Here is a 16,821-nt window from a genome sequence, read left to right as displayed (position 1 = left end):
AGTGCTAGCTGCTCTTGCAGAGGGACCTGGATTTAGTTCCCAGCACTCAACATAGTAACTCACAACCATCTATATAGTTCCAGTGGATCCAATGCCCTCTTCTGGCTATTGTGAGTACTGCATGCATGTGTAACGTGCACAGGCAGAACACTCATATGCAAAGTGTAATAAGATCTAAAACCAGATGATGTTAGTTATTGCACAACTCTAAGGATACATAAGACACATTACATTGGCTCCCTTAACGGGTATATGATTCTCTTTAAAGCAACTTTGGTAAGTATTGGACTGTTTTGTGTGTATGTGTCTGTGTATGCTACAGTGTTTGACTAAGTAATGGCATCTCAGTGAGCAACTTTATTGATGATGGCAGGTCATTCCCAGCTCAGGGCATTCTTACTTAGCTGATCTCTGTGCTGTTATCCTATTATCAAGAAGTAGATGGTCTGGCATTGTTGCTTATTTCGCCAACAGTATTGGCTGTTTCAGTGAGAAAGATTGTCATCATACATGTTGAGCATTGAGATATGTATAGAGCATGCATGGTGTGTGTGTGTGTGTGCTGGCACACATGGGGCTAGTTGTGGGCTGGGGACGAGGAAAGAAAGGTGAACTTACAGATGGAGTCTGCCAACAGGGCAGAGTCACAGATGGCCACAGAAGCGTATGAGTGTCACACCAGGCTCAGACATTCTTACTGGCTCTCTGTAGTTGCTCTTGATTGAGGCTCAGTATGTAAGGCGCCCTTTTGGGGATATGTGTGTTGAGACATCGTCACTGTGTATCCCTGGCTGGAGGGACACACACTTTGTAGACCACATTCACTTTGTAGACCAGGCTGGCCTTGAGCTCACTGAGATCCTCCTGCTTCTGCCTCCCAAGTGCTGGTATTAAAGACATGCCCAGCTAAATGGCAGCTCTTAAGTGGGAATGGGAGAGAGTTTTCACGATGGCAAGTTTGATTGGAAGCAAGAGGAGGGAGGCACATAGCAAGCAAAGGTTTTACATACAAGGTATGGTTGTCTGCACCCTTTGGCTTGCAGGATGTGTTCCTGGAAAACTCCTGCTCACCTACCAGTGACCCCTCTGAGGGGCACAAATATTGCAGATGTGGTCTTCTGAGTCAGGCCTAGGTGACATTCCAGGATTTCCTTAATCCAGGATGTGTGACCTTGGGTATGTTGTTGAACCACTTTGGTTCTGGCAATAGATCTGCCTCATCACAAGTGGGTGGACCAATAGTGCTTGCCTGACAAGACTCATGAAATAAATATGCATGTATCAAGTCTCTAAGAGTCACTTTTGGATGCTTCAGTGATTGAGTCTTCATTCCAGGCACAGTGGGCTACTTCCTCTCTTTGCATCCTCAGTATGGGCCTTATCTTCCCCTTAGTCCCTGTCAATCTCCTGGGAAGCCATTGGGGTGTTCAGAACTGCAGTTAAGATAGTCTGAGTATTAAAGTCAATCCAGGGAGTCTGTTTTAGGGATGAGAGCGTGTGAGGACTTAAGGGTCCATCACACTTCTGTATCTGCAGCTCCTTGGGGCTGAGATGCTGGGGGGAGGGCGGGGGGCATGGCTGGGTGGGTGGGAGGTATCTGTAACCCTCATCCAGCTCAATTTTCTCATGCAGTGGCTCTGTGTCAGCTCTAGTGTAAAAGCTGAGGGCCAGTTACAGGAGAGGGCAGCACTCCAACCTTCCAGCTCTCATCAGACTGCTGGGAATGAAGACTTAACTCCCAGAGTTGACATGGCTTGAGCTACACACCGCGAGGCCTATAGAAAACTGCTGAGGTGAAATCGTGAGCACCCTCTGACATGCCAGCTTCTTCAAACTGTCCTTGAATCTCAGTCTTTTGTTTTGTTTTAAGAAAAATTTGCTGGATGGAAGTAGTGCTTGCCGCCTTCTCCCTTCCAGGCAGAAAACACAGGAATCTAGGCTTGCCCGTACACTTGTGTTTTGTGTGGCCAGTGTGCAGATGTGTGGCTGCAGGAATGTCATCCAGTCCATTAAGCTGCAGCAGCGCTTGTACTCCAGCCCTCTGCTGTGTGCTCAGGGCTCATTTCTGGACCTTTGAAGTGGCCGCCAGCCTTTCATCTTCCCTCATTTTCACTTAATGACAGCCCAGCCTTTGATCAGCCCAGTTTTCTTCTGTCTTTGGCTTCAGGCTTAGTCACTTGGAGGTAAGCAGAGACCTTAAAAAGGCCTGAAAGTGCCCGGCTTTTATGAGCACAATGACTACTTAACCTTCATATCTTAAGCAAATATACGGAAGGGGAGCTGGCCCTTCCTGGCCTCTCAGTGATAGCGTGTGCTTGCCGCTAGTGTAAACTGAAAAAGAGCCCTGAGTGTGGATGATGGAGAGAAACCAAGAGCCAACTGCATCCTCCCCCATCCCCCAGTCCCCAGTTTTAAGTCGCAGTTGCCAGTCCCCACCCCAATCTTTATGTCTTCATGGAAAGCTTATCTGCACGCCGGGGGAGATTGTGTCTGGAAGTGCACGCCATGCTCAGTGTTTCTTTTCCAATGATAGACTCTTTAGTTTATCATTGAATTGCCCATTGTTACAGGATATGGCTTATATAAAATTCTCTTCCATGAGACGTATCTTTTGCATAAAAGTTTATGATTGCAAACTTTGAATTAATATTAAATTATTGGGAATAATCTGTATCCTATCAAAAAGTAGCTCACAAATACAGCATGTGTGAAGCCCACATTCACCCCCGGCACCGAGTCATCAAATTACAACTTCATGTGATTTTTGCTTGTGCTCTGCACCATTATATTTTAATTGTGTATGGTGTGTATGTGTGTGTGTGTGTGCACGCACACGTGCATGCATGTGTGTAGAATCTTTTCTCTTCCTCAGCTTTTGTATTTGTTCCAGGGATTGATCTTGGGCAGTCAGGGTTGCGTTGCTGGATAGCAAGCAACTTTACCCACTTGAGGCGTCTCACTACTGTACAATTACTTTATTTCAAGTTTTACTCCTTATTGTGTATGTATGTATGTAAGACATGGGGGATATATGCATGCCATTGCATGTGTGTGAAGATCAGAGGACATTTTTGGAGTTAGTTCTTGAGAGCCTTCCACCTTTATGTGGGATCTGAGGATCAAACTTAAGCTGTCGGGCTCCTTCCTGGCAGCTGCCTTTACATACAGCCCCCTAATTCTTAATAGAAAATAAATATTTATTTTTATTCTTGCATGGAATTAGTTGTCTTCCCCTCATAAAGATTTTCATTAAACATTTTAATGCTTTATCCAGATAGCAGGTGTACTCTTATTTTTTAAATTATCTTTAAATTTTTATTCAAGACATAGGACCTTGTTGTGTGGCTTGGACTGGCATTGCCCTTACCTGTGATCCAGGCTGACTGCAAACTGCAGTAATCCTTTTGCCTCAGTTCCTAAGTGCTGAGATAACAGGCAAGAGCCATTATAGTTCATTGGGAAGTCTTTACACAGCCCTTGACATGGAAACCAGGTCTGTTCGGTTTATAGAAAGAAAATGAGGGGCTGAGGCAGAGGCAGGGGGAATCTCTTGTGAGTTTGAGGTCAACCTGGTATACAGAGTTAACTCCAGGACAGCTAGGACTTTCAAACAGAGAAACCCTGTCTCAAAAAACCAAAAACATACAAAAACTTTCTGGAACACTTGCGTCCAGGATTGAGGGCAAGGATGGGGAGGGTGAGATCAGTATCCATCACTCATTTGCCTGAACTCTGTGGACCACACACTCAGCAGACGGTCATGATCACTTGCTGTATTCCAGGCAGTATAACGGAGCCCCAGCTTGTGCTGGGTCATTGTCTCTCCGAGTCCACAGGAGAGCAGTTTTTAGGACTCCCTGGATGGAATCAGTCCCAGATGGCAGTACGTACCACTACAGTGCTGCGAGAGTGGCTGGCCAGGTGTTTTGTTTGCAGTCCTGATGTGAATAAACCCTGTGCATATTCAGTAGCCACGGTTTCTAACAAATACTTTAGATCCACACTTGGTTCGTTGTGGTACATGGCTAGAGAGGGTGGAGGGCGCACAGTGTGTTTCCCTTTTGCTGTCTTGTATGTCACATCCTGAGCAGACTTGCACTGGGTAGTATCCAGGAGTGCTGCCTCATGTGGTTTAGGTACAGCCTCTTGCATTGCCACAGAACACGTATGACACATACATTGGCATACATTGGAGGATCAATACCGACAAGGGCATAGTCCCCTGCTCTCAGTACGAAAGAGAAAACCTTGGTTTATTTAAGGGCAATCTTTGTTTTTAGTAATGGAGCAGTCTGAGGGTACCACCCTTACCACATGGCCAGCTCTGATCCCTAGTGTGGGATGAGCTTGTGGCTGGTGCCTCTGATGCAGCACAGTTGGGAGTGCTCGGTGTCACCTCTGGGGAGTTCTTGACAGAGGTGTTTAACTGGAACCTAATCATGAGGAGGTGATCAGACCAGCAAAATGTTCCTTGTCATAAAGGAAGAGGGGGAGGGGAGAAGAGGAGGAAAACTTCTTAAATGAGGAGAGATTAAAAGGATGTGACAGCTGTGTTGAGCAGTGTGCGACTGTGCCACCCCAAAGGAGCAGTTGACCGGGGACCTTTGCATGTGAAATGGCTGTGAGTGGCGTCAGTGGGCTGTGCTTGGGTGGTAATGGTGCCATGGGTGTGCAGGAGAATGTCACTGACATTTTTAGGCTGTTTTTGATGAAGTAGTGATGAATTTAGTGGCGTAGGACTAATTCCAGGACACTTTCAGAAACCATGCAGTTATTTCTAGGGGAAAACATTTTAAAATTTAGACAAGATGAGCTGGAGCCTGGGAAATAACCCTGAAGATTGACAGGTGGGGTTGTGTTTAATTGGCTTCCGCATAGCAAAAGGCAGAGGTCAGCAGAGAAAAGGGGCAGCTGACAGAATGGGGGGGAACCTATTTGCCCGCTGTATGCCAGGCAAGGGATTCGTATCTAGAATATATAAAGAGTTGCCATCAAACCCCCAAAACTCCATTTAATAAACGGGGGGAGGGAGGGAATTGGACACAGATAGCTTTTTAAAAAGAGAATCACAAATAAACATGTTTAAGCATCTTGGACACTGTGAGAAATGTGAATTAGAACTCTGAGATTTCATCTCATCTTAGTCAGGATGGCTAAAACCAAGAAAACAAATGACAACAAATACTGGGGAGGAACTGTATTCAATGCTGGCGAGAGTACAACTGTGGCTACCACTATGCAAATCAATGTAGAGCTTTCCCTAAAAGTTGAAACTAGAACTGCTATATGACTCAGTCATACTGCCCCTGGGCATTTTCCCAGAGGACTTTAAGTCCCCATCATAGAGACCGTTACATATTGATGTTCATTGCTGCTCTAGTCACAGTGGCCAGGACAATGGAGCGGGCCTAGATGTCCATCGATAAATGAATAGATACAGGACATGTGGGGCATGCGCATGGTAGAATTCTATTCAGCTATAGAATGAAATGAAATTTGCAGACATGGATAGGTCTGGGAGTGACTGTAAAGTGAAGTAACTCATTCAGAAAAATCATATGGCATACTAGACTTTTATATGTGTGTGCGTGTGTTGTAAGTGTAGCAATGAAGCTGTAAAGGATACTGTGGGGGCCTGGGGGGAGGGAAAGAGCCTAGCATTGGTGGGATTGGATATGAGAGGGGAGGTGACATCACTGAATAGGACTCCAGAGAGATTTTGGGATCCCTGAGTCCCTTCTGAAGGCATGTTCGCCACTGATTTGTGGAGATCCCTTTAGGCTTTGCTTGCAAAAGGTCACACCTCTCAGCATTCTCATACTAGGGGCCAATCTTTCAACCTGTGAACCTTGGGAGACAAACCTCATCTTGGTTGCTTTGTGTGTTTCTGGGCCTCTGTAGGTTTACATTGTCTTTGTCCCAAGTGTGGAGAATTTCCAGAAAGCTGCCTCCAGGTCACACCACTGGCTTTGGAGATCATTTCAAGCATTGAGCCCTGCTTCTGGTCATAGTGTCCCTGGCCTTTTCTGTTAGTTGGAAGAAGCAGCCAACAGAGCAGGAAATTATTGTCAGTGGGTTACTTGGTGCCATGTCCTTGTCCTCAGTGGGACTGTGTCAGCTAACAGCATGGCAGTCTACCTATTTTGGGCAGGGAAGCTTTTTCCGAGTTTTCAGATTCTCATGGGAAATGAAGAAAGGGAGGCCCAAGGGATGGAGTGATCACTGTGACCACACTTCTCCATTCCACAGTCTACTTTTGTGCACGTCCTTGTCTCTGGGCCAGGATGAAGGAGAAGTCCAATGCCTCAGAGGCAGCCTGACCCACCTGTGCAGTGATACTCAGGTTAGATCCTATTTGGTGGGTCACTGCCCCATCCTAGGACATTGGAGGAAAGAAAATTTGGGTTTCCAGTCTTTCTGTTCCCAAGATTCTCTGTTTTCCTCCAGTGGTCAATGATGGACTTCAAGTTGCCATCCTCCTGGGACCCGTAACCACCTCAGATGCTAGCTAGGCCCGTGTGTGTGGTGGAAGTGCTTGCTGAGCAGCTCTGTGGCATTTCAAGAAAACACTGACAATTAGAGAAGGCCATAGCATTTCCTCCACCTGACCATGGTACATCCTGGCCCTCAGAAGCTGGCTCTTATGGAGAAGAGGTCTGAGCAAGGCTTTGCTGCTTATACTCATTCAATAGCACTTTGTAAACATTGGGAAATGGAGTCTGACTCCAGAACCTTCTGCAGATAGTTTTCTTCCTTAGTTCCCTTCCTCCTCCTTATCAGTAATATGTTACCAGTGTGGATGTGCAAAGCCAGTCTTAGACAGCAAGCAAGTTTTGCCCTAGGTGGCCTTTCCTACAGCCTCTTCATGCTGCTGTTACATGAGGGACTTACCTTTGTGATACAGTAACAGGTAGGACATTAAGAGCTAGCCTGTTGGTGGCAGTCCCACCCAAATTACACCATTATGCACTTCTGGAGTCACTGGTATAAAGGAGAGGGTAAAGTCTTTACTGTCACTCCAGGGACTGCAGATAGTTCTACACAGAATGGATTTGTTGCTTCAGCTAATGGCAGTGTCTGAGTGTAGTAGCTTTATATTCAGAGTATTTTAGTAGCTTTTGATATTAAAATTAGCCTTTCTTCTCTGTGTTTAGTGCAATAGCTGCTGAGAACTATAAGTCTCATTTACTGGTACTTTTTTTTCTTTTTTAAAGATTTTTGATGGTGTGTGTGTGTGTGTGTGTGTGTCGGTGTAGTATATTCCATGTACATGCAGTGCCTGCAGAGGCCAGAAGAGGGCATCTTATCTCTTGGGCTTGAAGTTATAGATGGTTGTGAGCTACCCAACATAGGTGTTGAGAACTGAACTCTGGAAGAACAGGAAGTGCTCTTAACCACAATGCCATCTCTCCTTTGCCTTGTTGAGATTAAACAAAAACAAACACTGTTGTCTTTTATCCTCTGTGGAGTTTTAGATACTTAAAACAGGGTAAAACTGTGGGCATTAACTGGACCAGCAATACTCTGTGGGACCAGGTCACACTTGAGTTCCTCTTTTACTAACTTCTGAATGGAGTCTGAACGCTGCCCCCCTTCTTCCATCTGCAGACAGCCAGGGCTGAGAAGTCTAGGGTTCAGCCACTAGAGTCCTCAGAGCTCTTATGGTTCCATGCTTCTTGGGCTCTGTGCATCTGGGTTTGGGGTACAGTGTGCATCTCTGTGCTTTTCCTGGTGCCACGGGAAGGGGGCTCATCTGCCCTCTTCACAGCTGCCCATTTTGTTCCTCCTGACCTGGGTGGTCCTTGTCTGAAAGTGGCCTCAGTGCCATAGGCTGCCCTCAGCTCAGCCAGGCCACCAGGCCCTCCCCTGTGGCCCTGCTAATGACCTTTCTCTGTTGTTAGCTAAGGCCACACAGTTGGTAGTTTTTGCCAGTCTCAGTGTAGCTCAGCAACTGAGGCCTGCTCAGGGCATAGCCACACTGGCCTGGCTGGCTGGGCAGGCTCTGCTTGGCTGTGTTCAGCCTCCTGGTTCTGAGATCTGGCTCCGAGCACTGGGAGCCTCGCTTCTAAGCAGCAGTATGAATGGTGCTTTTTGTTACAAGTGGAGGTTGCAGGACAAGTGCTTGGTAACTGAACAGTAGAAGTGTGGGCCAGACTTGTGCTGTGGTAGACAGCGTGTCACATCGTTTTATCTCTGCTGGCGTGGGCCTGCTCACCGAGTTGCCCAACAGCCCCTTCTTTCCAAAAAACAAAAAAAGTGAACAGGGCAGCCACAGCTGAGCTGTTGAAAAGAGGCCGATTTCTCTGCACCTTCCCCGCAGCTGTCCATCCGCGCGATGGAGATGCATTATTTAAAAGAAAATAAATGTGCCTCCACTGCCTGGACTCCCACCTCCCATGGCCCTGGGCCTGTGAGAGAGTTGTGCAATGTCTAAGGGCAGATCTTGCACTGGGGTGCCTTCCCTCCCACTGAGACAGTGACATCAGCCTGCTCACCATGGCTGTGGTCAGACCGGAGACAGCAGCCAAGTGGCTGGTGTGGGGAGGTGTGGTTTGATGTTTTGACTTTAGGTTCAAACGTGTGGAAGGGCTGTGGGGGAGGGAAGGAGGGCAGTAAACTGTGGGGCAAGCTGGAGGGCTGTTGTTGAAAGCTAGCACAGCTGGCGGTAGTAGCCCACCAGTTGAGGCTATGGCAGGAAGAAGAGGAGTTGGAGGCCAGCCTGGGCCACACGGTGAGACCCTCCCCTCTAAGCCAGCAAATACACACTGCTGTTTTGAAAGTTCAAGTTCTGTGTTTTGTTGACTGAAAAAGGCGAGAAAGCAGCAGCCATTGTCACTGTGTCCAGAGAGTGGAGTTTCAGGTCCCTCAGGTACAGGGTCTCAGATGAGGCTGTGCACTGTTCTCCTGGCCACACGTCCCAACATGACTTTGATGGGACTGCTCATGATACAGCTGTGTCTTTCTCCTCCCCTGCCCATGTGTGTTTGTGCATGCCGTGCTAGGGAAGATGCCCCAGGGCCTTGTGTGTCCTAAGGCAGTGCTTGGCCTTCAGCCCTTTCCTTTCTATTAATTTCTTCCTTAAAATAAATATATGCTCATACTTGTGAAACCCTGGGCCAAAAGAAAATCTTGTTGATCTTTAACTGGGGGACGATGTTTTAGGGCTGCTGCTGCTGCTGCCATGAGTGGAAGTAGCAGCTATGTAGATAGCATTTGTGTGTGGCTGGAGTTTTTCTTCAGGAATAGTGAGTGCTCATATGTCGTAGGCAGGTGCTCTGCCTCCAGCACCTGCTGAAATCACTCAAACCTTCCTCTGCCACAAGCAAGAATATAGCAACTGGGCTGTAAAATATAAGCATTGGACAGCTTCCCCTAGGTTGGGGGGAAAATGAACCAAAAGATGAGCAGAAAGGTGTCACTGGCCAGTTCCGGTCACCATTGAGGATTGTTGCCCTTCAGCTTGGAGTTAGGGAGGTGTTGGTCTGATTAGCAGAAGACTTGCTTCCTGTCTGCAGCTCACCTGAGCAAGCCATTCAATTCGCTTCCCTGGTCATGTGTTACCTCATCTATGTAGTGAGATTGCAGCGGTGCTCACGAGGTCCCCAGTGCTGCAGGGGACTCTGGTTCCTTCAGGGTCCTTAGTCCCAACTCCATCCCTGGAAAATCCTCTGTGGCAGCCTCTGAAGCTCATTCCTGTGTGAACTTGAAATGGATCAAACACACGTCCTTTAAAGGCTGCCACAGCCTCAGGGCCTGGAGCCAAGTGCTTTCTCTACCAAGCGTATGCTGTGTAGCCACTGGGTGACTGGCCTCTCTGTAGGTGACTTCCCAATGATGGGGCCTCTGGGTGGCTTCTGTCCTGAGGCTGGTCCTCCCCATAGCTGCTGCCCTGAATGACTGCTCCTTTTTTGGACCCCTTGGAACTTGTTGCTGTGGTGATTGTTTCCATAGCAATGTCTGTTGCCCCAGCAGGCCGCTGATGAAATGGCTTCTGAAACTCTGGGGTCCATGCTGAGCCTGTGTCCTCCCCACTCCTTGGCCCCTGCCAGGGGTGTTGGGAAACACTGGGCACAGAGCGTGGACAGTGTAGACTGTTTTGTGTAGGTTGGTTTGCAGGGGTGGTGAGTTCCTGGGGTTTCATGGGGCTCTTCCTCTGCTCACTGGAGTCTTAAAAAGGCATCTTTGCTCTGTAGAGGAAGAAACAAGGTTGGGGAAGAAGCAAGAGACTAGGGAGGGAAGGAAGCGTGCATCTTCTCAAGGTCCGAGGAGGGACATTGCTTAACACTGATTTCTGACACCAAAGGTTAGCGGAAAGGAAACTGAAGCCTACCCAGATCAGCCAGAGTCTATGAGAGTGGCAGGCCGGTCCAAGAGTCCATGTTGAGCTAGCTACTCTGTGCAATATGGAAAGTTCCAGTTTGCCCTGTGGCCAGAAGCCTTACAAGAAATCCTGCCAGGGGTGTATTACAGGTCACTGTATATTTGCAAGTTTATATCTTGTTTTCTAAACTGGCAGAGTTTTTGTTTTTCCTGGTGGGTACTCAGAAGGCCTTTCCCTCTCCCTCCTTCCCCCTAACAAAATCGCATTTGTCGCCTGTGACGCCTGTTTGACTGCCACACATTAGTGATGATCTGAAAGGAAGAGAGTGGTCACAAAGGTAGCTTTTCTTGGATACCACAGCACCTCAGATGAAGTTGACTTCATGCTAATAGGAGTCTTAATTGTGACCAGTGGAAATAAGATTGGTCAGCCCCAGAAGCCAATGTGTACTGCCCAACAGAAGGGTTTCTCTGTGTGAAAGTTAGCCCGCCCACTTGAAGTAATTATAACTCTTGTTATAAATTTGAGAAGATACAAAACCCTTAATATTTAAAAGGCCCTGATTGTCTTGATTCACAACCAGGCACAAATATATCTCTCAACCCTTGACAACAGCCCAGAAAATCAGATCTGTCAAAGCAGATCTTTGGCAGAGACCCCTTGTGAGCACCTAGCTGTGAAACACATTTTGAGAGTTGCTGCTTGGGGACAGAGAGGCAGCTCGGTGGTTAAGAGCACTTGCTGCTCTTCCAGAGGTCCTGGGTTCAGTTCTCAGCACTCATGTTTAGCAGCTCTCAACTGCCTATAACGCTAACTCCAGGGGATTCAACAACCTGTTCTGGCCTCCATGGGCATTGTGGGTACACACACACACACACACACACACACACACACACACACACACACACGTTTTTAAAATGTAATAAAAACAGCAAAGTTAGCCTGTCAGCAGTGGTTTTATGCACTTTCTTAAAGGTATAAGGTTGAATTCCTGAGAATCAAAGGGTCTTCTGAGTTTTAACTTCCCTTTGGGGATTGCTCACAATCAGTTTTCCCCTCTCGGCTGTTTATAGCAACTTTTCAATTTAAACTCTACCCTAAAGAGTTAGTGCTGGCAAATGTCAAATGTCCCCTGCTTGGCAGTGGCCACATGCCCAGACCATGTTCTGAGGATGGCAGGCTGCCTGCTGTATTGCCAAAACTTTCCCCAGAGAGAAGTTTTGCAAGGGGCTGGGCAGGGGCCAGGGAGCTAGGGGACCATGGAGGCCACAGTGGGGTGCTTTTCTTGCTGATAATAACATCCCCATTCTCTTTGCGTAGGTGAAGCTGCTCTCAGGGGAGAACCCAGAATGCAGACCCTTCCGGTGGCTTCTGCTCTCAGCAGTCACCGCACAGGCCCCCCTCCCATCAGCCCCAGCAAGAGGAAATTCAGCATGGAACCCGGGGACAAGGACCTGGACTGTGAAAATGATCACGTCTCCAAGATGAGCCGTATCTTCAGCCCCCACCTGTAAGTTTTGCCCCTTTGGGCTCATGCTTGCTCTGGGCCAGGCTGTATTTCCTTTTACCTTTCTGCCCATATTGTCTTTATGATTTCATGAGTTATTGCTAGAGGACATTATTTATAGAAGATAGGTGGTGTTTATATGCCAGGAAGGTGTCAAGTTGACTAGTAACAGTTGGTCCAGAGATGAAATCTTACTTCCTTTCAACTCCTACAACCTCTCCCTCTTGGAGGCCAGCATCCCTTAAGACCTCCTGTGGGTCTGGTCTGGAAAGACTGGCTTGGTGCACTCTGCTGGCCATTATGCAAATTGATAGTGGGTGTCTGTCTTTACACAACCAACAAATGATAGTGAGTACATATGAAGGCTGTTATGTGTATGCCTGCATACACGTGCATGCATGTGTGTGTGCGTGTGTGCATGTGTGCGTGTGTGTCTGTGTTTGTCCATCCAGTACTGTGCCCTATGGAACACTCCTTTGTGTCTGTGGCTGGTCACAGCTGGAATTAACCTGGAGCCAAAGGTAAGAGAGCCTGTCTTAGTGTCAAGTGACTGTAATTCTGATCCTTGATTAAATTGATTGGCATGCCCAAGTGTCCTCTCTGCCCTTCATTTTCTTTCTGTATTTTTTAAAACTTTATTTCTTTTTAAGATTTTATTTATTTTTATGTGCATTGGTATTTTTCCCGAATGTATGTCAGTATGGAGGTGCCAGATTCATTGGAATTGTAGTTTCAGACAGTTATGAGCTACCATATGGGTACTGGTAATTGAACCTGGATCCTTTGGAAGAGCAGCCAGTTCTCTTAATTGCTGAGCGATCTCTCCAGCCCATCTTTAAGCCCATTTCAACATGAATGGGCTTAAGCTGAAGTTCTCTGAATCTGTGCCATAGTCTGTCTATCCCTGGCTAAGGCAGTGAATGCCATTTTGCATTTGCAGGACTTGGTGAGCCCTGGATGTCTGGGCTGTAGCAGTTGTGTAGTCGGTCCGTGTCCCCGGGTGCAAATGAGTGGTTTGTAATCACTGGAATTGCTCCACAGACAGGGCGCAGTGGTACTGCAGCAGGTGCAGCACAGGCTCCTCCTGTGGCCAGCGGTCTGCAGCTGGAGACAGCCCTGGTCTCTGCTGCCTCAACCCTCGTCCTCACATTCCATGCATGCCAATCTGCCTGGTCTGTTGTGTTCAGTCATGAGACACTGACAGAGGTATTTATCCTCAAATAAATCACTGTAGTGTTAGTCAGAGGCTGAGCCTGCAGTCTGGAGCCTGGAATTTGCTACACTCAGGAATCCGGCCGGCAGCTGAGGCTTGTGCGAAACAGCGCCCTCTCTCACTCACTGCAGGGGAGGGGCTCAGATGGCTGCTCATTGCTGAGATGTCTGGTGTCCATTTTTGTATTACCAGAGGCTCTTATTCTCTTCCATCCAATTTCCCCAGACCCAAATAAGAGACCTTTGATTCTTTCTTTCTCGAAGGGAGGGATGGGGAGGGGAAGAAGAGGCAGCCTTGTGGTGGTGCAGGTTGGGAATATGCTTTAGTTGAAGTCCTCGTTCTGTGGCTGCTAAGTTGTAAGGTGTGGACCTGGTTCTTCCAGGCCCAGTGTCCTTACTGTAAGGTGGCAATGATCAGGTTAGCAGGTAGAGAACCTCAGGGTTAAAACAGATAAAGACATACTCGGTGGAAGCTTTGGCTTTTATCATTACTAGCCTCAATTTTGAGATGCTGGCTTTGATGATGGCAGAAGTCAAGAGTGTGTGTTGTTGGAGAGTGTGTGTGTCTTTGGGTGCCCTGACTCAGGTGCCGGGGGCAATGATTGTGCCTTCTTGTCAGGTTATTTTAGCACTTAGTTCAATGCTCTGCTTTGTTTGTTTCCTTGAGGCTGGTTCTTATAAGGCCCAGACCAGCCTTGAACTCACTAGATAGCACTGGCTATCCTTGAACTTGATCCTCCTGCCTCTGCCTTCCCCAACACAGGGATTATAGACAAGTACCACCACGACTGGCTGTAGTTGCCAATGTTAGAGTGTTAGAACACTTTAAAAATAGTTTTGTAACTTCTTGGTGATTGAAAACAAGAGGTTGAAATACTGGCCTATGATAACACTCTAAATAGCTTTAAGCCTACACGGTAGTATTGTGAGGTTTAGGGGTGCTGCTCTGTGCATGGCAGATTTTGCCTGAGTGCACAAGTTCCTCTGCCTAGCCCACAGCACTGCCGAAATGAGAGAGCATCATCAGATTTGGTGTGCAGCTTCCAATTAGCATCATTATGGGAGGAAAGTGGAAACTGCGCCCTCATTCTGCCAGACTCTCCGGGCTCCCAATAGCTAGTTGGCTTTCCCCATGTATGTATGTATGTATGTATGTATGTATGTATGTATGTATGTTTGTATGTATGTTTGTATGTATACATATACATATATACACAGTATATATTAAAATACACTTATCATAAATTCTGTGTGCATGTTCATTTGTATGCATGTATATGGATGGATGCAAGTGCACATACGTGTAGGTGTTCTGCTCACACATGTTGTTAGTACTTAGTATGTTGATTGACTTATGAGATGTCTTGTTTGAGCTGTGGCATGTTTTCTCCCCCCCCCCCTTTTTTTATGGCTAAGAGGACAATAGGAGCTATTATCTTGGGGCAGGAATGGTCTGCCTATATATGTGTCTTGATAGTGTAAAGTGATTATAAAGTGTGTGTGTTCTGGCGTTCTAACATTTGCTAATGGTGTATGAGTAAAGTGTGTCTTGTTTGCTTTATGTGAAGGGAATTGCCATAATTCTGAGGAGGGCATGTTGCTGAAGTAAAGTTTGAACACTAGCAAAGAGGGTCACGAAGGTGTGTTGTTCTGACTCACTCCATGGTGTGGTGCTGTCCATTGGGGATGGAGGCCGAGACTTGTTCTGAGGCAGGGTGGGAGCTGCAGGGAATAAAGCCTCCCTTAGTGACTCCTCCGGCATTTGGTCCCTTGTCACTTGAGTCATTTGAATCCAGTTCTTCTCACCGGACTGGTGGCCCCAGGAAGACAGTTGCTGGTTGAGAGCTGCTGAGAGTATGGCTGTTGGGAATTGGGAGGAGCTGGGATGGGATGGGTGGGATTGCTTCTGTGGAAGGGTCAGTGAGTGGCTTTGCTGTGGTGTGGCCTGTCTTGTGGCAAAATGTCCACTTTTCTTCTTTTTGCTTATTTTTATATGGACCCCTGAGTTGTCCTTCAGCTCCTGCTTTAGGTCTCCACTGCTGTGGAAGACTCCTTACCTCCTGTTCCTAGACTCCTTGCTCATCGCCGTGGCTTCGTGGCCACCTGTGCAGAAAGCTCTGGGTCCTCTTAATGGAGAGCAGTGTTCAGAAACCCAGCGCTGGGTACTAGGTGTCACATGGTGATTTACTCTTACTATGGTATCTCTTGAGTCCTCTGATACAGTGGGCACTAGCCATAGCCTGTGAATTGGAAACAATTTGGGGGCTGGAGGTGTGGCTTAGCGAGCGGCTGAGTATTTGTTTCACCACAAAGTAAAAAGTTAAGAAAAATTGAGAGTTCCATGTTCTCAGTTGCCCAAACTACATTTTAAGTTCAGGAGCCACTGTGACCAGTAGTGTTTATTGTGGGCAGCTAGCCCTAGAGCGGAGCCGTCCTCTCAATGGACCCTGCCTAGCGCTTTTCTAGACACTTTCCCTTGGAAAGTTCTGAGTTCCTGTGTAGTAACGCTGTTCTGGTTTCACCCTACAGAGCTCTTCCTTCCCTCCATCCCACATCTAATTCTTCTCCCCAAGTCAGAATCTCCCTTCAGATACCAGCTCACTCCTACAGGCCAGCCCCCCACTGAGGGCTTCCAGATTGCTCTGCCTATAGGTGCCACTCTGAGAAAAACCCTCATAACAGGTTTGGTATGCTTGCAGGTCTCTTTTTGGTTTTTCGGGATGGGGTTTCTCTGTGGTTTTGGAGGCTGTCCTGGCACTAGCTCTTGTAGACCAGGCTGGTCTCCAACTCCCAGAGATCCGCCTGCCTCTGCCTCCCGAGTGCTGGGATTAAAGGCACAACCGCTCATTTCATGTTTTTGTGACTATATACTTTGTTGCCTCTTCCTGACCAGTGTGGTTCCATTTGCATTGAGTTCTAGATCCCCTCCCCCCTTACCTTTGCTGATTTTACTTTATCTTTTTTTTTTTTTTTTTTTTTTTTTTTTTTTTGAGACAGTGTTTCTCTGTGTAGCAAGAGCTATCCTGGAACTTGCTCAATAAACCAGGCTGGTCTCTAAGTTAGAGATCCACCTGCCTCTGCCTCCTGAGTGCTAAGAATAAAGGTGTGTGTCACTATTGCCCCACTTTATCTTATCTTTAAGATGTTAATCTGCAGCTGGGCGGTGCATTTGAAGGGCTGGAGAGATGGTTTAGCAGTTAAGAGCACTGACTGCTTTTCCCAGAGGACCCAGGTTCAATTCCCAGCACCCACATGACACCTCACAACTTTAACTCTAGTTCCAGGAGACCTGACGCCCATGGCAAAATACCAGTGTACATTAACAAAAACAAACAAACAAACTAAAAAATCCAAAAGGAATCCTTAATTCTCTCTCTGATAACACTAGCTTCATGGGCAAAATGCCTGGCACATAGTATGTAGTTAATGATTAGCTCTAATTACTGAAGAATAAAGGTTTTAGAAAAAAAAGTGCACTTGGGCAAAGTGTAGCCTCCCCAGCCACCAGACTTCTGATAGCGAGTGTGTGAGTTTTCACACCCCTTTCCTTACACTGAGGTCACACAATTCTTCAGCTCACATGGGCATTGGCACTTTCGTGCAACAGTGTATGGTAGTAATCCTTCACACCAGTGTCATGTCCATAGCTGCATGGCAGTCCAGGGTCTCCATACTTCCTTAGCTAGTCCCGTGAGTACAGCTCTTAAGGTAATGTCCATCACTTACAAAGTACTGCTGCCTGGGAAGCTGAGTGTCTGTCTGTAGTAATGTAAGCTGAGAG

At 47.2% G+C, this 16,821-nt stretch overlaps 1 protein-coding gene across 4 annotated transcripts in view; it reads left to right on the top strand.

Annotated features, from left to right (window-relative positions):
• The window catches only part of Vgll4 (vestigial like family member 4), a 101,934-nt gene that overhangs the window by 60,856 nt on the left and 24,257 nt on the right, over positions 1-16,821 (top strand). For all 4 annotated transcript variants that reach the window (XM_051203766.1, XM_051203769.1, XM_051203770.1 and 1 more), the window contains one exon: positions 11,642-11,831. In XM_051203766.1, coding sequence (XP_051059723.1) covers positions 11,642-11,831 — 190 coding nt within the window. The remainder of the gene's footprint in view (positions 1-11,641; positions 11,832-16,821) is intronic.

Source organism: Phodopus roborovskii, unplaced genomic scaffold (genome assembly GCF_943737965.1).
Source record: "Phodopus roborovskii unplaced genomic scaffold, PHOROB, whole genome shotgun sequence".
In the NCBI taxonomy this organism is placed as follows: Eukaryota; Metazoa; Chordata; class Mammalia; order Rodentia; family Cricetidae; genus Phodopus; species Phodopus roborovskii.
The sequence above is the reverse complement of the archived record's forward strand: the minus strand, read 5'-3'. Positions and strand labels throughout refer to the sequence as shown.